The 24,004-nt window shown below is 54.7% G+C and overlaps 1 protein-coding gene across 25 annotated transcripts in view; it reads right to left on the bottom strand.

The window, feature by feature from the left end:
• JAKMIP3 (Janus kinase and microtubule interacting protein 3) overlaps positions 1-24,004 on the bottom strand; it is a 115,717-nt gene that overhangs the window by 64,438 nt on the left and 27,275 nt on the right. For all 25 annotated transcript variants that reach the window (XM_058698160.1, XM_058698166.1, XM_058698167.1 and 22 more), the window contains exon 2: positions 4,447-4,695. In XM_058698160.1, coding sequence (XP_058554143.1) covers positions 4,447-4,581 — 135 coding nt within the window. In that variant the 5' untranslated portion in view covers positions 4,582-4,695. The remainder of the gene's footprint in view (positions 1-4,446; positions 4,696-24,004) is intronic.

Raw genomic sequence — 24,004 nt, 5'->3', positions numbered from 1 at the left:
AGGCAGGCGACCAAGGTGTGTGTTAGGAGCAGAGTTCGTGTGACTGGCTTAAACCGCAGAGAAAAGGCACGGCTCCAATACGCAGCAGCACGGCCTCGGGCCGGCAGGTGGGGTCCTGCGCTCAGGCCACCGTGCTGGGCAGGCCCCACGGGGACCGGCCACGCCGCCAACAGTCCTCCGTCTCCTGACAGGGGCTTTGGGATCCTGCTCCACACCCACTGACGGGTGGAAGCTGCTGTAATCCTTTCTGATGCCATGAATGTTCGTGGCTCTCAAATACTGCTTAACGAATTTGCTCAGAGGTTGACGGAATTTTAAGTTAAATGGATAAACACTCCCACTGGGACGCTGCCTCGTTGCTTGTGGGCCACGTGGAAAGGACTTTTTTGTCTATGGTCTTATTTCCAGGAAATAGTCTGCGGTTCCCTCAGATATGGGGTGCTGAGGACTCGGCCATCTGCATGAGGACCCACAGGGGAGCAGGGCCTGCCTCACATGTGCCACGGCTACACGGCCCACTTCCTGGCTGGTGCACCGTCAGGCCTTGCTTTGAATGACTGAATGCACCCCCTTAGGTTCCACGCGGGTTGCCTGTGGCCTTTCCCCATGTTAGGCCAATTTCCGGAACATTCTGTCTTAGTCTTTGTTCTTTCAAGCTATTAGCTTTATGAAGAAGGCACTTTTTCTCTGGCTCGTTATTTTGTTCCCACCACGTTTTTGTCTCCAGGGTCCCATGTGGCTCTATTTCCAGTGAGATTTACGTCCAAGTCTCGCCTGACGAGGAGAAGTCTGAAGCTTCCCTGCAGCTCCTCAGGCACCGTGGCGGGGACTTGGTTCCCAGGCCTGTAGCAGCGAAAGACTGTCTCCCACAGGAGGTGTGGACACAATCAGGATTTGGGGATTTGGCAGTTAAGTCCCTGCCGTCGACTCCCACACCTTCCATGGACAGAGCTGATGCCACCACTCCCTGTGGACCCAGCCCCGCGCCGTGGGCTGCCTCTGCTCCAGCCTCCTGCCCTCATTCCGTGCCCTTCCCTGCCTGGCCTCCTGCTATGTCCCCTCCTCATCACAAACGGGCAGGACACTTGGTATTTCTAGACTCCCCCCACCTCACTGGGTTTGGAAAGACTGCAACCTTCACTGCTTTAGTGTAACAAACACACTGACCTTGTGACCAGGACACTGCACACGCCGAGTCTGAGGCTAAGTTCATGGTCTCCTGGTAGGTCCTGATCTGCTTCAGGACCCCTCCGCTCTCCCAGGTGTCCTGGTCCAGACAATATGGCCACCTGCGCGGCCACCGTGGCCTGAACTCTGGACCGCCTTTCCTGCCGCTGCACCAGGTGAGCCCTGCCCAGAGCGAGACACCCTCAGACCCACCTTTACTGGTCATTCTGGTCTCTGTCTAAAACCACCTCTTCTGAGAGGCCCTCCCCGATTTCCAGGTGGGGTGACTGCACCCCAGGTGCCTGCCAGCCTGGCTTCCTCTGGCCCGGCCGCCTTCCTGTTCCTTGGTGTCTCCCTCACTGGGACATGGCGGCTCCCGTGAGGCCTTCCCTTTGAGCTCCTCTCCCTGCAGAGCTGGCTCCCTCCTTCCAGAAGGTTCTTCACCAGAGATGGTCCCGCTTCAATCTCCCGACAGAGGGCGGGCAGGAGGACAGTCCTGCTTCCATTGGAGTCATTTTATTCTTTACTGTCAAGTCTCCATTCACACAAGCATCCTTCGGTGACAAATTAACCGCTGGCTCGAGACCCAGAGTGCTCTGCTCTGGCGGCGACGTTCACTGGCATCTTTCCAGGCTTCCCAGGGACTTTCTCCACCCTGACAGCTGCAATCTGCAAAACGAGATGTTTCTCCTCCAGAATTTTGCTGCGCTGGGAACTCCTGGTGAGGGGTGGGCGCTGTGCGCAGGTGGGGTCAGTGCCTCCACGGCCTCTGTGAGACTCCCGTCGTCCAGGCAGGCTTGCGGAAGAGGACAGGGTCCTGTGGCCGTCCCCGGACTTCCACCGTGAGTCCAGAATCAAGCCCTCCTCCCTGGGTGCTTCCAGAACATCTGGAACATGCCGAAAACCAGACAGAAGGTGCCAGTCCCGCCTTCTGGGTCTGGTTGTGCAAATCTGTCCCGTGGGTGCACCAGGGACACTAACTGTGGCACGTGTAAAGATTTCAGGATTGATGAGGACGAGGTTATTGACGGTTGTGATCACCGGACTGTGTTTTCCATCCCCCACTTCACGACGACCAAGGTGCATGGTTCGCGGCCCACATGCAGCGTTTTTGCAGCGAGGCTCCTCTCGATGGGCTGAGCGGACAGACCGGCCGGAGGCACCTTCTCAGGATCCAAAGGGATCCTGAGTTACTGAACTGGCTGCCGGGGGAGACGGGGAAGCACAGGCGGGAACTGGAAAGAGGCGTGAGGAATGTGTCACCCACCGGACCTGCGTGGGGCGGGGCAGGTGTGGGCGCCCGTGCGATCCCTGGAAACGTGCACGCGGCCGGACCCAGCAAACCCACCTGCGAGAGCTTATTCTGCAAGTACCCTCACACGTGCGCACAGGGTGCTCCCTGCACGGCGCCCCGTCAGCCGAAAATCAGAAGCAGCCAGGATGTGTGGGCCAAACATCGGGCACAGGATTGCGAAGGGGTGCTGGAGCCGCTCCGGAGCCGCACGCGGGACCCCCAGGAGCCTGTGTGCGATGAAGAGAGAGGACCCGGGGGCGGCACTCTGCTGTCGTCTCTGCGTTAGAAAGGGTCCCCGGACGTGCGGCGAGGAGCCTGTAACACGAGGCCTCCGGAGCGGGCACCGGGGCCGTTTCGTCCGTTCCTTCTGAATCTTGTACCGAGAGGCACGTCATCTTTCCAAAACACAAATGGTGGCAGGGCCCCAGCCCCAGGGCCCTTGCCCGGCAGCGAGAGGGCGTGATCTCCGACCCCGCCGGCCTGGGGCGCTGACAAGCGAGGAGGCGGCCCCCTCCCGCTCCCCTGGGCTGTGGGGATGGGTGGGTTTTGGTAAAACCGCACGGGAAGACAATGCCGTGGCAACGGGCACAGAGTCGGCACACGAGGCAAGAACGGCGCGGCGATTTCCGCGTGGTGCTTCTGCGCATCGGACGAGGAGCACTTTCACCCAGTGAGACGAGGGCCTTGCTGTCTGCATCCCGTTGGACAACCCGCGAGCGGTGTCTGAGGCGGGGTCCTGGGCCTCCAGACGTCTGCACCTTGACCCTGACTCCACCCATGCCGTGCGCCCGCGCCTCTCGGTGCCGCCCCTGCTGACCTGGCGACTGCCTGACCCCGAGCAGTGCTGACGTCGATGCCGCCGGGCTCCCCCATGGGCTCCGACTCTCCTGTGGGTCCACAGAGGACGCCTCGCCACGGGAGCGGCCACGTGGCCGCTGTGACCGCAGCCGATGGCATCGGAGTGGCAAGCTCATCCTGGGCCCCTCGAGCTGTCCCTCCCTGGCACCGAAGGTGCTGCTACTGTCCCCTCGGTGCGGAGCAGGGACCTGAGGCAGAGGGTAAGCACCCGGCGTGGGCCACACGCTCTTCCTGTAAAGAGTCTGGAGGGAAGTCACGCAGGCCTCGTGGCTCAGCCAGCAGACAGCACGTAGACGGGCAGCGCGGCCGAGTCCTAATACCAGTCTGTTGGACACTGAATCTAATTTCGAGTCATTACCACATGGCACGGAATAGCACAGCGTTCATGATTTAACCTGCGTGGGTAACCCAGGCGTTAGGCAACTGGGCCCAACCACCTGATCCCCTCCCCCACCCGCCTCCCGCAAGAACCGTCCCCCTCCAGACCCACCTCTCTCCAAATCCTTTCTTCTCAAACTCCCCGGATGGGGAGAGGGCAGAGGGCAGACTTATGGCAGAGAGGGGGGCGGTGGGCCGGTGGGATGCCCACCACCCAGGCTTGGCCTGGCACTGAGCTGCCCTGTGACCAGCCCCCCGCACTCCTCCCAGAGGCCCCGGCCCCAGCCTCCCCTATGGGCCTCAAGGACCCCAAGTGCTGATGTCCGGTGGGGCCATCTCGCGCCTGCCCACTGTGGTCTCTGGGCCCCACCACCCCTGCGGGCCCCGCCCCCGCGTTTCCGACCGCATGTGGAAACAGCAAGCCCGGCCTGTCTCCTTCACCCACATGCCAGGCCTGCTATATGTGGGCTCAGTTCCACGGTGACCACTTCAGGGGTAAGGGACATTTCCCAGGATGCTGCCACAGGCTGAGGTCCCTCTGGCGGCCCTGGCACCGACCCGGCACGGTCCCCTCACTCACCCCAGCCCGCCCCCTGCCCCGCTCTTCTCCAGAGCTGTCTGTGCACCCCAGCTGCCCGGAGAGAGCTGGCGGGCACTTGGGCAGAAACCCTACCGTGCCCGGCTCCGGGCAGACCCCGGGGCCCAGGAGGGTGTGGAGAAGTGAGAGGGGCAGGGCGTGGGGGGCCCACCTTGCTCTTCTCCTGCTGCAGCTCAATCTGGATGTCGGTGAGCTTGGCCCGAAGCTCCTCGTTGGCAGCCTGCAGTGCAGCGAAGGCCTCCGCCTTGTCCGCCTTGCCTCGGCCGCCCGTGCCCTTCTTGGACATGGTGAGGGTGGCCCACGGGGGGGCCCGGGGAGGGCCGCTCGTCTAGGCTGGTCTGTCCGCACCACGCTGGGCACGTAGCGCCTCGCCGTGGACCTGCTACATTTTCTCCGTCACCTGCAGGGAGAGCACACCTGGTGAGCGGGCTGGCCTCCCGCGACCATGATGGGAGCCCCGAGACCCTGGCTGGAGGCGGGCGACCCTGGTGGGAACCGCGAGACCCTGGCGGGAGCCTCAATACGCTGGTGGGAGCCGGGCCGCGGGGGGTGGGACAAGGCTGGCATCTTGTGCCCTGAGGAAGCCATCCCGACCGCACCCAGGGTCCCCAGCCGCAGACCACAGAGGCCCTCGGCCCTGCACTCAGCAGCTCTGCTGGGGACCCCACAAGTAAAGCCCTTCTCAGCGACTGGCACGAACGGGGAGCTGGAGAGGAGTTCTTTCCCTGCCCCTTTGGAAGAAGAGGCTGGGCACCCAACTTTAAGGCCCGAATGTCATACCTGGGTGGGTGGCATCCTGGTGGCGACGGTGGGTGTGAACCAGGAGCTTCTCAGACAGAGGCGTAGAGGCGGGGACCCCCAGACCCCCCAGGGGGCCCAAGAACTCTGCCCCGGAGGACGTGCACTCTCACCCTGAGCCAACTTAGGGGGTGAACGCACACCCTCATCCAGCCCACGGAGCAGGGGCGCTGCCCTGGGCCGCCCACCCACCACCACCCCGCGGGCCTGCGGCTGCGTTTCCTCGGTGCCCCGGCGCCAAGTGCGGGAAGCAGGCCCATCAACCAACCGCACAGACGGTATGGGCCTGGGCTCAACAGCAGGAGGCACGGCTGGAGTCCTGCTCCACACTTACTACCCGGGAAGCCCCCTGCAAAGCGGGGACAAGAATGTCCCTGGCCCCCGAGGCCTCCTTCCTGCACTATAGACACCAGAACAGTTGTCCAAACAAGTGACCTGGGCCAGAGACGCCCTGTGCCCACCACCCGCTCCAGATGACAGGCTGGGACAGTCCTTCCCAAACCTGGGATATGACGTCAAAGTTCAGCTTTCACAGCGGGGGCCTGGGCGCAGGCTGGGTTATCGGCACTTCCCGGGAAAGGCTCTCCAGACGTGTCCCCATGGTCTTTGTCCTCCCTCCCGGCTCGGTCCCTGAGGCCCCGAGACACAGAATGAGTACAAAGCCCCAGAGGTGCAGGGGGCCCGGGCGGCACAACGGTGAGAGGTGGCCGCTAGGAGGCGGGGGCCAGTGAGGGAAGGGGCTCACAGTGGGCCTGGGTGCAGAGCCAGAAGAGGGACTCAGGAGGGCAGCAGCCTCCCGAGGAAGGAGAGAAAAGGGCCGGCCGAGAGTTTAAAGGTGTTTTGCCGTGTCTCAGAAGAGATGTCAGCAGGCACGTGGTCCCCGCGCCCTAGCCCGGTGGCTGGCCCACGTCTCCCCGCCCACAGCCGCCTGTCACGTGAAGAGCTTGTTTAGGGGAGGGGAGGGGAGGAGCTGAGGCCAGGCTCTCGATTGGGGGTGTGTTTTCTAAGTCACCCTTGGGCTCCGCTTTGCAGATTTTCCAGCTCCGTGTGCGAGGGTCTTCTGCCGGCTTGTGGTGACCTTTCCCACTCTCCCCCCACCCCCCCGAGTCTTCAGAGCTGGCGCTGAGACCCGTGGGCTCCTGCTGTGTCTGGTTAGGGCATGCCTGCACCCCATCCGCGCACCGCCCCTCCGCTGCTGCCTCTGCGGTGGTCAGGGGCATCCCGACAGCTGCGGGTGCCTGATGCTCGGGCACCAGGGCGTGTGGAGAGAAGGAGGATAAAAAGTAGCCAACAGAACAGCTGTCTTCCGCCGGCTCTGCTCTGGGAAGCAGACGGAGCCGCTTTACAGGGCCCCGGCGGCTCTGACCTGTGTGGCTTCATTTGTGGGTGGGGTCAGCGATGTGGTGTGGCGGGGCTCCATTTGGGTGAGGGAACGTGTAGGAAGTTAAAAGTCTCATCCAAACCGGAGGAAAAGCCCCCCAGTTCCTGCTTTGGTCGCCAAAAGCGCTTGGGGGGCCAGGGGGCCTCAAGAAGGAATTCACACCTCCAGGCACCCGCCAGCTGCCAACAGGGCCCCTGAAGGCGCATGTGAGGCACCTGCTGTGCCCACACTGGCCCCACTGGTTAGACCAGTTAGACCCGTGCTAGTTCTTGGCCAAGAAGCCTACAGCTCACACCCTGAGGGCTCAGGCAGAAAAGCAAACCAGGACAAGGGCTGGGGTACACAAACAAAAGCAGGGACCTGGAGGAGGGCTGGGGGTGCCCCCCGCTCTGGCCATCCCTGGCAGGAAACCACCACAAGGAAAGCTGGGTGGGGGCACCTGACAGGGACGGAGGCCCACGGGGGGCGGTGTGGGGGGAGGCTCCATCTGTTCACGGAGGCCGAGTCCACGGGTCCTGGCAGGACCCCAGGCCCAGGAGCTGCCTTGACCCCAAAACCCATCACGCTTGAGAAAATGACGGAAAAAGGACTCTGCTCTTCACACACCCAGTGACAGCATTCTGTCTGCCTCGGTGACACGTCCTGGACGCCTCACCTGGGGTGCGATGCTGGTCCTGGGCACCTGCTGAAGCTCTTAAACGCCCTGGCCTGGGGACATCCTTTGGGACCCGCTGGCCTGGTGCTTTGGGCCAAGGGCTTGGTGTCTTCAGCCCACGGCCCTCTGCGAGCAGAGCCCCTGTGTCCCGGGATCAGTGTCAGCGTGTCCCCCAGACCCGGGCCTCCTGACCACCCTCCCTACGTTCTCTCCAGGCTGTTCTCTGCAGTGACTCCCACGCCACCATTTCAAGACACAGCCTGGCCCTGTGGGCAGAGAGGGGCGAGGGGCCTGGAAAGACAGACAGACGCAGCTTTCCGGACACGGGAAAAGTCATTTCACGGGTGCCTGGGTGGCTCACTCAGTTACGCATCTGACTCTTGATTTCAGCTCAGGTCTTGATCTCAGGGTTCTGAGTTCAAGCCCCACATCGGGCTCCACGCTGGGCATGAAGCCTGCTTGAAAAAAAAAAAAAGAAGAAGAAGAAGAGGAAGAAAAGTCATCTCAGGCCCCGGCCGCCTTGGGAAAGCAGGAAGAAGGACGAGCAGCCGCCATCAGGCAGGAGGCAACCTAATCACACGAGGGACGGCTCATCGGAGGCACGACCCCCAGAGCCGGTTTGGAAGTGAAGTCTGGCCGGACGCGCCCTCTGGGGCGACCTCTGCAGGATCTCAACCCCCCTGAGCACCCAGGTCCCGGTGGAGCTGCCCCAGGCCGGCCTCGTGACCCCGGCCCGGACTCCATCTCCTCCGGACTTTTGCCGCCGTGCCGTGCTGTGCCGTGCCGGAGTCCCTCCGCACAAGCCCCTCGGCGAGCATTAGCCCCTCGGGTGAACCCCTCCCCGGGTTTGCTGTTCGGGGAGACGCTGCTTTGGGAAGGATCCCACGTTCTCGTCACTTGCTGCAAACAAAACCCTTCCTCCTCCCGTTCCCTGGCCTGGTTGTGTCTTTTGTGTCCTCGACGCCCCAAGAGGGACCCCAGTCTCGGGTGACAGCCCTGGCCTCCCCCTCGCCTGGTCAAGACGCTGCATGTCTCCCCGCTGCCCGCCCCAGATTCCAGTGAACCCCAATCTCCTGGACAATTTGCCAAGGCTGCCTTCCACCCCAACAATTCTTTACTCAACGTTCTCTCTAAACGGGTTCATTGTTTGTTACGTGTTTTACCATGAAACTGCGCAGGCCTTTCCCGGATAGACAGCCAGCGTCACCAGGTGTCTAAAGAGGGAGACACCCCGCGCGTGGGTTCCAGACAGACACCTGCCCCACAGCCCTGAGGCGGCACGGGCCCCTCCCCTCCCTGCCCCGCGCCCTCCGCCCACCATGCCTTTTGCTCTGTTTGGAACACGCTCCCACACAGCTCAACACAGACTGATTGCTCTGGCCTGGGCTCAGGGCTCCTGCCCGCTGCCCCCCAGCCCCTGGGGGCTGAACTGCTCCTCTCGGTACTGGCCACCCTGCTCCAACAGTTTTTGATGCAGCCAGGGGTCTCGAGCCCTCCCCGACATCTCCCCAAAGGCGGCGTGAGTAGCTTTCTCCGACACCAATCTGGGGACAAATGTGATAAACGTGTTGACTTTACGGGCACCTGGGTGGCTCAGTCGGTTAAGCGTCTGACTTCAGCTCAGGTCACGATCTCGTGGTCCCCGAGTTCGAGCCCCGCGTCGGGCTCTGGGCTGATGGCTCAGAGCCTGGAGCCTGCTTCCGATTCTGTGTCTCCCTCTCTCTCTGCCCCTCCCCCGTTCATGCTGTGTCTCTCTCTGTCTCAAAAATAAATAAACGTTAAAAAAAAAAAAAGTGTTGACTTTATTATTTGTGGAAACAAGTGGAAACAGAAGAAACACCCCCCCCCCCCGCCCCCGGGTCCTCCGAGGGCACCTGATGGGCCTTGTTCACGCACACCCCAGGCAGGGATTTCGGACGGGCTCGTCCTTCCAGCCCAGGCTGCACCCTCCTCCGGGAGCACTTGATGAGATCACTGCCGAGGGGAAGGAGAGGGATTTTCACGCCTTACCCCAAGTCCTACTTGTGCTGATGATATCAGCTTGAAGCTTGCATGGGATAAGGGCTTGGTGGAAGGAAGCATCTGGCCCCCGAGACACCCACCGTCTATGTTGGGGGACAGGCTCCTGCAGGGGACGGACAAGTGGCACCGAGGGTGTCCAGGGTCCCCTGTTCTGTCTTATGTGCTTCTGTATGCCCCGTGGCTTTGCCCCCCGCGCCCACACCCAGTAAAGCCTTGGCTATAACCATTGTGTCCAGGTCATGGATCCCACATCTTTCCTGTCACCCTGGCAGACAGAAGAGGTGGCTGGAGGGGGACACCAGGCCTTGGGAGGCCCCTGAGCTTTGCTGGATGCTTTCGCCCTAGTGCTCACCCCTGCCTGGGAGAATTACTGGCCTCTGCAAGTGGGGGCCGGGGGTGGAGGGTTTGGTCAGAGCAGGCTGCACCAGCCCCCCACCCACCAGGTCATGGGTGGGTGGGAGTGTCGTCTCCACGGGTCCACGGTCAACACTGCTTGAACCACAGGTGTGAACAACCCTGATGGTCAGGCCTCGGGCCTCCTGTCGGCAGAGCTCAGTCACCAGGTCAGCGTGCAGGTGGGGGGCAGGGGTGTGGAGGGACCCAGCAGCGACAGCTCAAGAGGGAGCCAGCTCCCTAAAATGCACAACACTGGGCATTTCAAATATTTTCTGGATTGAATTTGTGCCTCCCCCCCCCCATAAGTGTCACCAACCTGCTCGGGAGACCCAGGTGTGTGGGAGGAAGGGGGGGGCAGGGTCACGTCCAAGCCTCAGGCTCACACACCGACCCGATGCCCACTGCCTCCAGCCATGTGGGTCACGGTTTTTCAGGAAGTCGCTACACGAGTAGATTAATAGTGCAGTCCGCCCACCTTTGTTTCGGGGTCAGAAGCTCCCTCTGCTCACGGTGTTAGCGGTTTTATGTTCAGAGGGTTTAGAAGGAGTCAAAGCTCTACAGTCAATGAACGCGCTTGCCCCGACCCCCAACCGGAGCCGCTAACCAGGAAGCGGGTAGGTCAGCGCCGCTGGCCTCCAGGGTTTCTCCCCCACGGAGCCCAGGCTCCTGTCCTCACTGCACCGTGTAGGGAGAGGGTCCCTGATGGCAGTAAAACCGCCTGCCCGCGAACCGCTCAGGGCAAGGCCCCATGTAATTTGCAAGTGTCCTGGGTCGTAAAGGGGTTTCGACCTTGTAAAGTTGATAGTATGTGACCCAGATCCTTTCCAGGTTAAAGATTTCATCTACGGAGAAGAAAGGATAATCTGATGTTTCTAAGCCTTATTTCCATGGAAATCCAAGGCAGGCAACAGGGCGGGGGGGGGGGGGGGGTCGGAGACACTTGTCAAATCCACAGGGACCCTCCGAGTACAGCCTGTGGCTCCCTGTTGGCAGTTGGACAAGGGCCTGTGCCGGGCAGTGCATCTGGGAGGAGAGTGGGCAGAGGCCGAGGCCACGCCGTCGGGCATACGTGGGGTGTCGGTGGGGGTCCCTCTCCAGGCAGGACCCTCACGGGGAGCCTGGCAGAAGGCGGGCCATCACTCCACACCCCTCTCCCATCAAAACCCACTTGTTCTGGAAAAGAGACACCCAGAGCGCAGTCAACCGGCCGCAGGCACGTCTGGGAGCAAGTGCTGACACAAGAACCAGGTCCACGCCTGCGGACGGGGAGGCAGTCGCGTCGGTGGGGCAGGAGAGCGACTGGAGCGGGGGTGGGGACAGGCCTCGGGAGGAGGGGAGCAGCACTCGGGGCCTGGGTGCCGGCGGGGAAGAAGCCGGCCCCCCGTCGGCACCGACCCTGGGACGGCGGACACACAGGCACGCCGGGGTCTTTCCCACCGACGACCACGGGGCTGCACAAGACCACGCTGTCGGGACACGGAGGCTGAGGCCTCCGCTCCATCCGGAAGTGTGTCTTCTAGAAGCCAGGGGCAGAGGTCAAGAGTCCAAGCGTGCCACGTGAGGTCACGGGGTGGGAGCTTCCCTGACGGCAAGGGCAGGAGCAGACCGCCCCCAGGTGACAACGGCACGGCCCCAGGACACTGACCCCGAACTGTGTGCACAGGACTCCTGGTGCCGCCCGGGGAGCCTGCGCCCGCCTTTGCCCTCCTCGCCCAACAACCACGAACCTGCCTTCCGCCTCTGTTTTGCACGTCAAGAATGTGACAGAAACGCAAGCGTGCGGCAGGGGGCCTTGCGGGGACCCACCGCGTGCAGCCCTGGCTCCCCGTGTTTACCGCGGTGCGGTGTTCCTGGCGCGGACCCGCCGTGGCGGGTGTAACGGCTCACCCACCGCAGGACGTCCGGGCGGTCGCGGGGTGGCCGCCGCTAACATCGCTGCTGTACAGGTGCACCTGCGGGTGACTGAGGAACAGTCTTTGTTCCTCCGATATAAACGCTCGCCAGCGCCGTTTCTGGGCCGCGCGGTGGCTGAGCGATGAGGTGTTGGAGAAGCCGCCACGCCGCGCTCCGCAGGGGCCGCACCACCGTCCCTCCCCGCCCCCAGTGCGTGCGGGACGCGGCTCCCCTGCTTCCTCGCCCGCGTTCGGTGCCACTGTATTCGATTTCAGCATTTTGCCAGGCACGACCTCACCGTGGTTTTCCTTTGCTTTTCCTAATCGTGACTGACACCTGTCCGTGCTCGTCTGCCGTCTGCGCGTCCCCCTCAGTGAAGTGCTACCAGACTGTTCTCCTGGCCCTTCGGCGAAGGCGGCAGGCTCCTCCAGGCCCTTCCGCCCTCGCCACTGTCTTCCTGGTCCCCGGGTCCCTAGTGGACCTCCTTCTTCACCTTCTTCTTACGTTTGTTCTAGATCCAATATCCAGACTGCTTCATCGTACTGATGGGAGGGCTAGGAGAAACTGGGTTTACCCTGCCTTCCTGGAGGCGGAAGCCTTTCTCCATCAAAGGAAAAATCTTACGCTTGTATTTACCTTCATATAATAATAATGATTATCATAATAATAACAATATAAGTGGTTATAATTTAAGCCACAAGCGTGACTTAAAATTTGCCAGCTCACCTCCCAGGATAGAGGACACAGATGTTACAGGAGATGATTGTGGGAGCCGACCACCTGTTTGAGGAAACTGTCCTCACCTGCAGCACTGCCTCTGGGCCTGGCTCCCCCCAGAAACCTGGGCCAGGGGACCCCCCCCTCCCGTTGGCAGATGGCATCTGGTCCCATCACACTGGCTTCTTGCATTCATCACCCCAGATACAGGAAGAGTTTAAGTGAAACACTGAAATCTTTTCTATCTTTGTCCTCACGGACAGCTTCTGTGGCTCTCAAACCAGGTAGCCACTGAGCTGCGGCGTGGGGTTGAAAGCACGGCGTCTGGGGTGCTCTTCCGTGTGTGTGTGTTAACGCCCGAGCCCACCGGAGGACAGCGGCTGTGGTCTGGGGTCGCCGCTCAGCTCGGGACCCCTCGGGAGGCCTCGGCTGAGGATGGGACCCAGCTCCTGAGCCCCCAGCCCGAGCTGGAGGCCAAGAGCAAAATGGCCTGAAACAAGGCAGTCACTACGTCGGAGGAGCAGCCCCGGAAACCAACCCGAGAGTCAGGCTCCTTCTTGCAGTCCTGGCACAGGTGAATAGGAAACAGTTGATCGAAACAAGTAATGTGAAGGATGATCTTCAGGTAGGTGAGAAGGCAGACTGACAGACGGGTGGACAAAGGCAGCCTCCCCCACTCTCCTTCCCGGAGCATCCAGCCGGAGTTCCGGTGAGCTTTCCCAGGCCTCCCGGGAGTTCACCTGAGGTCTGGAGGGGGGTTTACCCATTTCAAAAGGGTTTGCGTTTCATTGCCTCAAGCAGACATCAGGCCTGGCCCTTAGCACGGGGCCTCAGTGAGGCCTGCTGTGCCCCGCCTCCCGGGTCCCCTGGTGTCAGGAAAGCGTCACAGGGCCCACTGAGACTCCTCAGCTCACGAGGACCACATATCCAAACAGAAGGCCTCACTGATCCCACGACTAGTCCTACACTGTGCGTGAACAACAGCGCGGCTCATCAGGGGCCAGGGCCCTCCAAGGGCATTAAGGAAAGACAGGGACTGAGTCAGGACAGACAGCGGTCCAGCACCAGGCCCGCAGCTCAGAAGCGGGGCAGCACGCGTGTGCGACCCGGGACAGCACCGCACGCGGGGACAGACCTGAGCGCGGCCAGGGCCCAACGCCCAAGGACAGCGGCTGCACGGCCTCCCTGCCCTGTCGCTCTTGGGGAATTTAACGGTGGCAGGACAAGGTCCGGGCCAGCGACCCCGTCCCCGCCAGGAGGGGAGTTCAGGAAACACTGTGTTCACAGAACCCACCTCAGAGCGAGGGTTTTGCAAATATAATTTAGGGGGAAATGCTGTAATGGTTGGAATGAGTGTTGGTGTGCAGCAGAGACAGAGCAGATTGTCTAAGAACAGTCAGCCTATAGTTTTAATTGTGTGTGTGTGTGTGGGGGGGGGGGGAGTCTGATGGAGCCCAGGAATGGGAAGGACAAGGTGACCCTGACCCCACGCCGGGAGGCAGCCGTGTCCACACAGGCACACAGCACAGCCCCGCCCCGCATCAACAGGGGTCTGACTCCCAAAACAGCTCTTCTGGGAAAAAGGAAAGTGCTCAGGACGGCGTCTAGAAACACCTACTTCCTGACCTCTCTCCTCGGGGGACAGTTGCTGGGGATGCACGAGCCCCCACGTTCCCGACGCAGACAGCAGACCACGTAGCAAACGGCCCAGAGACACGAGCAGCTGCGGGTGTGTGGCCGGAGCTCAGCAAGTGCTGCTGCCCTTGTAACGGGACCTGCATTTTACCCGGAAGGTCCCGGAACCTACTACTGACGCGGCTCGCATTTAAGCTTGATTTTGTCTGTCCCGATTAGCCAGTATGTATTGTGTATTTGCCCATTACAAACATACCTACAGTGATGAAGTTCCTTTATTAGTGAGGTTTTGTAGACAATTTACGTGGTTACCATAAATCTGAAATTTTCAGCTCCCTGCCATTTTACCCATGGAAATAATTTGTTTCAGGATGTTTTTTTGAATACAAGACGTCTTAGTAACTGGACTATTCCATCCCAGCAGAAGAACTGTGTTAATTGAGGAAAGAGGGTCCGTGGTCAGGTTGTGAACACCCAGGGAGCACTCCGCCAGGAGAGCAAATGCTTGGTCCCCCGATATTGGCCGCATCCTAGTCCTGGAACCTGTGAACGTGTTTCTTTATGCGACAAGGGGGAGGCCAAGACCCCGGGATGGGGTCTGTGGTCCAATCCAGGCCCACGGGACCCCAGGGGCGCCGCCTGAGAAAGACGCGGGCCGAGCCGCTGGCCTGGACGCGGGAGAAGACACCGCAAGCCAGGGGCGGGGGGCCTGCAGGTCCCAAGCACGAGGAAATCGAGCCTGCACTCGATAATGAGCAAGATAATGAGCACCACTAACGAGCGAGTGAGCAAGGACACGGGCCCCGGAGCCTCCAGACAGGAGAGCCGCCTGCCACGCTCCAGCTCAGCCCCCCCCAGACATCGGGCTGAAGAACCACGACGTAGCGGGTCCGTGCTGCTTTAAGCTCCTAGATTTGTGGCAATTCGTGCTGGCAGCCACAGAAGGTTAATACAGAGACTGGTGCCCGAGGTGGGGCTGGAGCCGCGCAGCAGCCCCCCATGGTGACCCCTGCAAGCCAGGCCCGCGTCTCACCTTCCTTGGGTGCTCCCAGGACGCCGCCCCCGTCCCCCGGGCCACAAGCGCGAGCGGGAGACAGGAGGCGCAGCAGCAGGAGGAGGGCCCCGGGAACCGGGCACCTCGGGGCCCGTTCGAGACGACTTGGCGGCCACTCCACGTCCGGTCGGAGGGATGGGGTGCGTGCCTGACCTCGGGGCTGGAGGGTCTCACAACACCCTGTTCACGCTCAGGGTACACGGCAACTCGGAGGCCCGCGGTTAAACGTGGGTCCTAAAGCCCAGTGGCCGGCCCCAGGGCTGCAGCAGGGAAGGAAAATGGGCCCACCCAGTGACAGCTGAGACACCCTCAGACCAAGGTGTCCAGAGAGAGCCTGGCAGAGACACGGCAAAGTCTGTAACAGAAAACAGTTTCCCTGGTCAAAACCGTGTCCTTTTGCTAAGCAGGAAGAACCCCAACCTCACAACTGAGAAAGATCACCCCGTTCAGAAACAGGCCCCACAGTCTCTCCCACATTCGTCACGTTCCACGGTAAGGAGAAGGACGTCACCTAAAAACACCAGGCGATTAGCTGGCTAATTGTCAAAAAAAAAAAAAAAAAAAAAAAGATGTATGGAATACTGCCCGCCCAATGGAACTCTAAGTGGATTAAAGAGTGCTGGGGATGAAAATCAAAGCAGGGAAAGGAGAAATGAGCATTTCTCAAATCTCTGGAGAGAGACGCCTTCCTGGGCTTAGAGAAGATAAAAGGAATTCACAAAAGGGAAAGCCGACAGATTCCACCACATTAAAAATTTACGTTTCTTTATTACAGATGGCGTGCAATTAAGCTAAAAATGCACTCAAAGAGTATTTGCAGTAAATCCAATTAAAAAGTTAATATCTTTACTATATTAGAAGACTGTGAAACTCAATAATAAAAACACTAAGATCTCACAAGATAAATGGGTAACTATCAAAAGAGATAATTTACAAAGAAGGGAAAAAGGGGTTTCAAAATCACAAAGAAACCTCCTCTGCTTAAGATGTAGAAAATCGCAAAAGAACGTCTCGCCCATAAACAAAATCCTGTCTTTCCTTGAGCCCATGAAAGAGTTGAGGTCCCAAGGCAACCGAAGCACCAGATTCCAAATGGTGACCAGCCCCTCTGAGGGGAGACGGGCGCATGATCGGGCCGAGCACAGGAGAAAGAAGTGGGAAGAAATCAGCTCCAATTTTAACACAATTCTAAGGGCTGCACGTGACTTTGGAATCGCTGGAGTCCAGACACGAGAGAGGTTGAGGGCAGGGCAGAGGCTGGAGAGGCTCCCCCCTGGTGCAGATATGCAAGAGACCGCCTGCCGCCTGGGACAGGTATGGGCCTCTCCCCACCCCCAGAACCCGTCCTGCACACAGAGCAAAAGCCATAAGCCACCGGGACAAGGGCAGCAAAGCCTCTTGTCCGCAGGGTCCCTGGGCTCAGGATGAAAGTAAGATCCCTCCTTCCTTCCTGCTCCAGGCACTAGGAAAAAATCTCTGCCTCTACGGTCAGAGTCGAAGCCCCAAACACCTGCCCCTGGGGAGGAAGACGGAGGCACTGGGGCTCAGGGTCCTGCACTGAAACAGAGCAGAGCTTGGCTGCTGAGGAGGAAGGCAGGGACCCTTACAAGGCCAACTACCCAAGTTCAGGTGCATATGCCTTGACTGACCTAAGGCTGCACCAGAAGAAACTGAGATCTCCTTTCCTCAAAACAAGCCTCACGCCAAGGAACAAGCAGCCGCAGTCAAGCTGGGAGGGGGGCAAGGCTGCAGAAGGAGCCCCTGCATGGTACGGGGGTGCAGGGGGTGTGGGGGCTAGGTGCAGCAGGAGCACAGAAGAGACCCCCAGCACAGTGTGTGGGCAGCCCGCCATGACGAGTCTGAACCCCGTGCTGGGCTGGCCGTAAGGACAGGCTACAAGCTCCTAAGCCGGCTCAACTACTCCCTGCCTTCATTCCAGCCCGCACACTGACACAAGGAGAGATGTGTCCACATCTGTGCTTAAATATCATTTTCCGGGGGCGCCCGGGTAGCTCAGTCGGTTAAGTGCCCGACTTCGGCTCAGGTCGTGATCTCGCGGTCCGTGAGTTCGAGCCCCGCGTCGGGCTCTGTGCTGACAGCTCAGAACCTGGAGCCTGTTTCGGATTCTGGGTCTCCCTCTCTCTGACCCTCCCCGTTCATGCTCTGTCTCTCTCTGTCTCAAAAATAAATAAACGCTAATAAAAAAAAATTTTTTTTAAATATCATTTTCCGCAGATAGATACCTTCTACTGTTCTTCTACAATGTCTGACATTCAACAAAATAATTACAAGACACAGAAAAAGGGAAACAAAAAACAAAACAAAACAAAAAAACAAGGAAAACCACCCATTGTCAAGCAATCAGAAGAACCAGATTCAGAGATGCTGAGTTGTTGCTGCTACTGGACAGGACATTTAAGTAACGTATATGCCCGAGGGTCTAAAGGAAAAGACGGAGACCCAGCGAGGAAATGGAAACTACAAGAGAGGCTCAAACCTAGTCATTAGAAACAAGGGTCATGACATCAGGGGTGAGAATTAGAGGAACGCACTTGGCAATGGAAGGACTCCGTGAACTTGAAGACAGGACACTGTCTGATGTGAAACCCAGGAGAAGAAAGAAGACAGAGTCTCTAACAGGGCCAGGCAACATCAAGAAGCCTGGAAGAGGTAGGGGGTGGACTCCCAGAGTACAAAGAGAAAACAGGGAGAAGGAAAACATAAAGAAAGAAAACAACAGAGGATTCTTCAAAATTAGTGAAACACAACAACTTACGGACTCGGAGCTCACAGATCCTCAAACGGCAAAGAGAAATGCAGACACAGGAGTCAAACTGACGAAAACCATAACTAAAGAAACAACCTGGAACAGAATGAAGGGAGGAGACCACACAACACGCAGAGGAACAAGGCAAGAACTAGCTAGAAGATGATGGGGCCGTGGCTCAAAGAGCCAGAAAAAAAACAAAACAAAAACACCCATGAAACCCGAATTCTAGACTCGGCAAAAATACCTTGTGGGGATGAAGAAGCCGACCACCTCACGTCCATTAACACGGCCACCATAAGAAGTTTTTTTAAATAAATATTTTTTAAAACCCAGAAAAGAACAAATGAGAACATGGGTAAATTGGAACCCTTGTGTACCGTTGGGGACGTACAATGGTGCGTTTTCTTCACACAGTGAAATGCCACGTGGCCCAGCCATTCTCCTCCCGGGGATGTGCCACACGAACGTCACCGCGAAGGTCACTGCAGCGTTACTCATAACGGCCAGAAAGTGGGAACAGCACCGATGTCCACCAACTGATAGACGGACAATAAAACACGGCATAGCCATGCGATGGCCCACCACCCAGCAGTGAGTAGGAATACGGTGCCGGTACAGGCTAGTATAGACGCGCCTGGAAAGCGTGGCAATACATGAAAGAGGCCGGACCGAAAAGGTCACGTGCTACATGATTACATTGTGTGAATTGGCCGGAAAAGGCAAATCTATAGAAAAAGAAAGCAGATGAGTGGTTGCTGCAGGCTTAGGACAGGGGAAGCGAGAAGTGACAGCTAATGGTCCAGGGCTTCTATTTGGGGTGACAGAAATGTTCTAAATTTGTGGTGATAGCTGCAAAATTCTGTGAACACACTAAAACCCTGTGAATTCACACTTTAAGTGGGTGACGTACATATTATTAAATCTGTTACCAAAAGGGAGAAATAGACTTTTTCAGAAAAACAAGAGTTGAAAGGATTTATTGGCAAAAGATCTGTGCTACAAAAAAATGTTGGAGGCAGTTCTACAGGCAGAAGAGATGTTCTCAAGCTGGAAACTGATGCACACAGAGAATGGAAGCACGCTCACAGTGGTGAAGGTGAGGGTGTGGAGAGCAGGCTCTTTTCTTAGTTTTCATCCCTTTAAATTTTTTTTTAACGTTTATTTATTTTTGAGAGGGAGAGAGAGAGACAGAGCACGAGCGGGGAGGGGCAGAGAGAGCGGGAGCCACAGAATCCAAAGCAGGCTCCAGGCTCCTAGCTGTCAACACAGAGCCGGACATGGGACTCGAACTCACAAACTGCAAGATCATGATCTGAGCTGAAGTCGGTCGCTTAACCGACTGAGTCACCCAGGCACCCCTATTTTTCATCCCTTTAAAAGATAACAAATTAGCTAAAGCAAAACCAGGAAGTGCAAGTGTAGAGCACAGCGAACATAGAATTAAAATATCTGAGAACAATACAAAAAATGGGAAGGAAAACGAAAATGAAAGTCATTAATTACATGAGAACTGGCACAATATCAAGAAGGACTGATGAGCTAAAGACGATGTTTAGCCCCTAACATGAGAATTAACAATGACCCTGCAAGAGAAGGGCAATGAAAAAGCAATAGGTGAACAGGGTCCTAAAAATACTCACTCCCTCAGAAGTCAAGAAAAGAGGACCATGGAAGAGATGACACAAATGGAAAATAAAGAGCAAAAAGCCAGATTCAAATCCAGCCATATCATTAAATATAACAAGCAGATGGGCTAAAAAATACAATTTAAAGGCAGGCACTTCCAGATGATATTTTTTTAAAAAGGCAAGCACCAACTTTACACAATCTGAAACTCACTTTAAATATAAAGGCATAGATCAGTTAAAAGTCAAAGGACAGAAAAAGTTATATCATGCAAACTCTAATCAAAAGAAACTGAAGTGACTACATTAATGCTAAATCATGTAGATTTCAGAGCAAGGGACATTAGCAGGGATTAAGAAGGACATGACACAATGAAAAAGGAATTGATGAATCAAGAGGACACAGCAATCAAAGAGAACCTCAAAAATACTTTAAACAAAAAAACAACAGAAATGCAAGTAGAAATAGGAATTTTCACAGCTAGAATTGGAGGCTGCAACACTCACCTCTCAGCAAGCGGTGAAATAAGAACATAAAAGATCAGTTAAGGATATAAGAGATTTAAAAAACAGTATCAACAAATTCGACCCAATTGACATTTGTAGGGTACATCATCCAACACCAGAATATGCAGCATTTTCAGGTGCACATAAGATATTCATCAAAACAGACTACGTGCTGTGCAATAAAACAAATCTCATCAAAGTTAAAATAGTGGAAATGATCCAACTGATGTTCTCTGCCCCCTCCCCAAAAAATGAGCTATAAATAAGTAATAGATATCAAGAGAAAATTTAAATACTTGGCAATTTAAACACACTTTTAAATAACCCATAGGTGAAAAAGGAAATGCAAAATAAATTAGAAACATGTTTTGAACTGAATGGAAATAAAAGCACAAACACCAGAATTTGCAGAGCATAACCAGAGTGGTACTGGGAGGGCACTAAGGACAATAAGTGGTCATATTGGGAATGAGGAAGGTCTCCAATCATAATATAATCCTAGTCTAAGACTCCATCTTAAGAACACAGAAAACAAATAATAAGGTAAATGTAACACAAGCAGAATAGAAACAATAAAGATGTTAGTAGAAATTAATAAATTTGAAAACAAAAACAATAAGAGAAATCAATAAAACTAAAAGCCGGTGTTTTGAAAATATTAATAATACTGATAAACCTCTGGAAAGACTGATCTGAAAAAAAATGAATACATAAATTACAATATCAAGAATCAACAAGGGGACATCACTACATGTCCTACAGACATCAAAAGATTTACAAATGAAATGGGTAAATTCCTTGAAAGACACAAACTAACAAAGCTCACTCATAACTTGAGTAACCTTTTATCCATTAAAGAAATTGAATTTGTAGTAAAATCTTCCAACAAGGAAAATCCTAGGCAGAGACATATGCACTGGTGAATTCTAGCAAACATTCAAGGAAGAACAACAATTCTACTCAACTCTTCCAGAGCTTTTCTTATGAGGCCAACCTTATTCTGATACCCAAACGACACAAAGGCATTACAAGAAAATGTCCCTCATTAAGGTGGATGCAAAAATACCTAACAAAAATAGCCACTCAAATTCAGCAAAAATAAATATATAAAAAAAAAATCCCACTCTATTCAGCAATAATACAATGGGATCAAATGGAGCATGTATAAGGAATGCAAAAATTGGTTTAGTATTTTTAAATGAGTCCCTTTAATTCACCATATTAATACACTGAAATGAAAACATAATTATCTCGAAAGATGCACAAAAGCCTTTTGACAAAATTCGAAGATCCGTTCACAATAAAAACATGTAGCAAAATAGTCATAAAAGGAAGCCTCCTCAACTTGAAGTGTCTATAAAAGAACACTGCCACTAACGCCATACTTCATAGTGAAAGACTCACCGCCTTTCCCCTAAGAGACAGAACAAGGCAAAACACCTGTACACACTGCTCAACACTTCCATCCAACGGTGAGCTAGGAAAAGATCTCAAGGCATAACAAATGGAAGTAAAGAAATCATTTTTGCTCACATGTGACCTCATCACCTATGTAGAAAATCCCAAAGAATGTGCCTGGAACACGGGAGTTTAGCAAGTTAACAGAATAAAGGTCAAATAGAAAAATCAATTATGTTTATCAGTTATATTTCTTCATACTAATAAGATATTTTATCACAAAACAATAACTTTTACAACAGCACCAAAATCATATGAAATACCTAGGAATAAACCTAACAAAATATTTACAATATTTATACCTTTGAACCCCCAGATATTCATGAGAGAAAATTAAAGGCTGAATAAACAGAGAGATATACAGTGTTCATGGATCACAAAACTCAACATTGTTGTTATGTTCACTTTCCCCAAATTGAAATTTAGATTAAACACAATCCCAATCAAAATCCTCACAGGGCTTTTTTTTTGTATAAACTGACAAGCTGTTTCTGAAATGGCTACGGAAAAGGTAAATGATCTACATTAAGCAATTTTGAAAAATGACACGTTTGGGGTTGGATATCACCACCAGACTTCCAGCTCACAATAAAGCTATGGTCACCGAGTGTAACATTGCTCAGTGGAACAGAACAGACCACAAAGTATCTGATCGACTGATGTATAATGAAGGATCCAAGAAAACTCACTGGAGAAAAGATGGTCTTTTGAAAAAATCATGCTGGAATATTACACGTCTTTATGCCCAAAGTCACAAAAAAGCCCCACAACACCCACAGCTCAGCCCATACCTCACATCATATTCAGAAACCAAGTAGAAAGGGATTGTGGAACTGTAAGGTATAAAACCTCTAGGTGAAAACATACATCCAACCTTCACAATATTGAGGCAAAAAAGCAAAAACCATATAAGAAATATTGACAGGGGCACCTGGGCAGCTCAGTCAGTTGAGCATCTGACTTCGGTTCAAGTCTTGATCTCATGGTTTGCGAGTTCCAGCCCCGCGTCAGCCTGTGCTGACAGCTCAGAGCCTGGATCCTGCTTCGGATTCTGTGCCTCCCTCTCTCTCTCTGTTCCTCCCCTGCCCACACTCTTTCTCTCAAAAATAAATAAAGGTTAAAAAAAAGTTTTTTAAGAAAATATCGACAGATTCGACTTTATAAAAATTTTAAATTTGGGGATGCCTGACTGGTTCAGTCAGGGAAGCAAGTGACTTTTGATCTTGGGGTAGTGAGTTTGAGCCCCACATTGGGTGTAGATATTACCTAAAAATAATAAAATCTTAAAATAAAGGAAAGAGGGGCACCTGGGTGGCTCAGTTGGTTAAGTATCTGATTCTTGATTTCAGCTCAGGTCATGATCTCACGGTTCCTGGGATGGAACCCCATGTCGGGCTTTGGGCTGACAGCAAGGAACCTGCTTGGGATCCTCTCTCCGCCCCTCCCCAACCCCTCTCTCTATCTCTCAAAACAAAATAAACAAACATTTAAAAAGAAAGAAAGAGGGGCGCCTGGGTGGCTCAGTCGGTTGGGCGGCCGACTTCGGCTCAGGTCATGATCTCACGGTCCGTGAGTTCGAGCCCCGTGTCGGGCTCTGTGCTGACAGCTCAGAGCCTGGAGCCTGTTTCAGATTCTGTGTCTCCCTCTCTCTGGCCCTCCCCCGTTCATGCTCTGTCTTTCTCTGTCTCAAAAATAAATAAACGTTAAAATAAATAAATAAATAAATAAATAAATAAATAAAAAGAAAGAAAGAAAGAAAGAAAGAAAGAAAGAAAGAAAGATCTCCCCCCAAATTTGAACGTCTTATCTCTGAAAGATACTGTTAACAAAAAGGAAAAGACAAGCCACAGATTGAGAAAACATATTTGCAACACACACATCTGGTAAAGGACTTGTACCCAGAATATATAGGTATGTATATATTTAAAACTCTCAAAATTCCGTAACAAAAAGACAACCCAATTTAAAAATAAGCAACAGATTTGCAAGACCCGTCACCAAAGCAAGTGTAGAGACAGCAAATCACCACATGGAAGGGTGTTTGCATCATCAGTCGTCAGGGGCTTAGAGTAAAGCAAGGATGCCTGCTGCACCCCTGGGAGCAAGGCTGACCGGCTGACTGGGAAGGGGAGGAACGGGGGGAACGGGAGGAACAGAGGAGCAGGGGGAACGAAGGACCGCGGGGAACAGGAGGAACACGAGGAACGGGGGAACAGGAGGAACGGGAGGAACTGGGGGGGAACAGGAATTCTCCTACGCAGCTGCTGGGAATGCGCAACGGTTCAAGCATCTGGAAAACGCTTTGTTACTTTCTGAAAAAGTGAAACACACACAGAGCATAGACGAGCCTGTAGCAGGCTTCTCGCACAGAAAGTCATGACACCGAGGCTTCTTATCCAGGAAGCAACTTTTATTCGCGCCGGCACCGCTCAGTCGGGTTCCTACCCAAAGAACTGAGTGGTGAACATCACACGGCAGAGTCTGTCTGTACATTTTCTATTTCTTTGTCTCCCACATATGGTAACACACATAAACGCGCAGTCCGATTAGGCGGTCTCGCTTTACAAGGTCATGAGGGATGTTGTCACATAGGCGCACAGCCAGGTTACCTTGAAGTTTTCTCTCCCTTTTCTCTCTCTCCTTAGGGAGGGGACCCTACCCCAAGCTCACGTCTGTGCCCAAAGGGAGCGAAAGCCCAGGTCTGTGCAAAGACTTTGCGTCAACGTTCGTAGCATTGTAAGAGCAAACACTGGCAGCAACCCCAAATCCATCAACCGGTTCAGTGTGTGGATAAACAA

Source organism: Neofelis nebulosa, chromosome 13 (assembly GCF_028018385.1).
Source record: "Neofelis nebulosa isolate mNeoNeb1 chromosome 13, mNeoNeb1.pri, whole genome shotgun sequence".
NCBI classification, from domain to species: Eukaryota; Metazoa; Chordata; class Mammalia; order Carnivora; family Felidae; genus Neofelis; species Neofelis nebulosa.
This window is presented reverse-complemented; position numbering and strand designations above follow the sequence as displayed.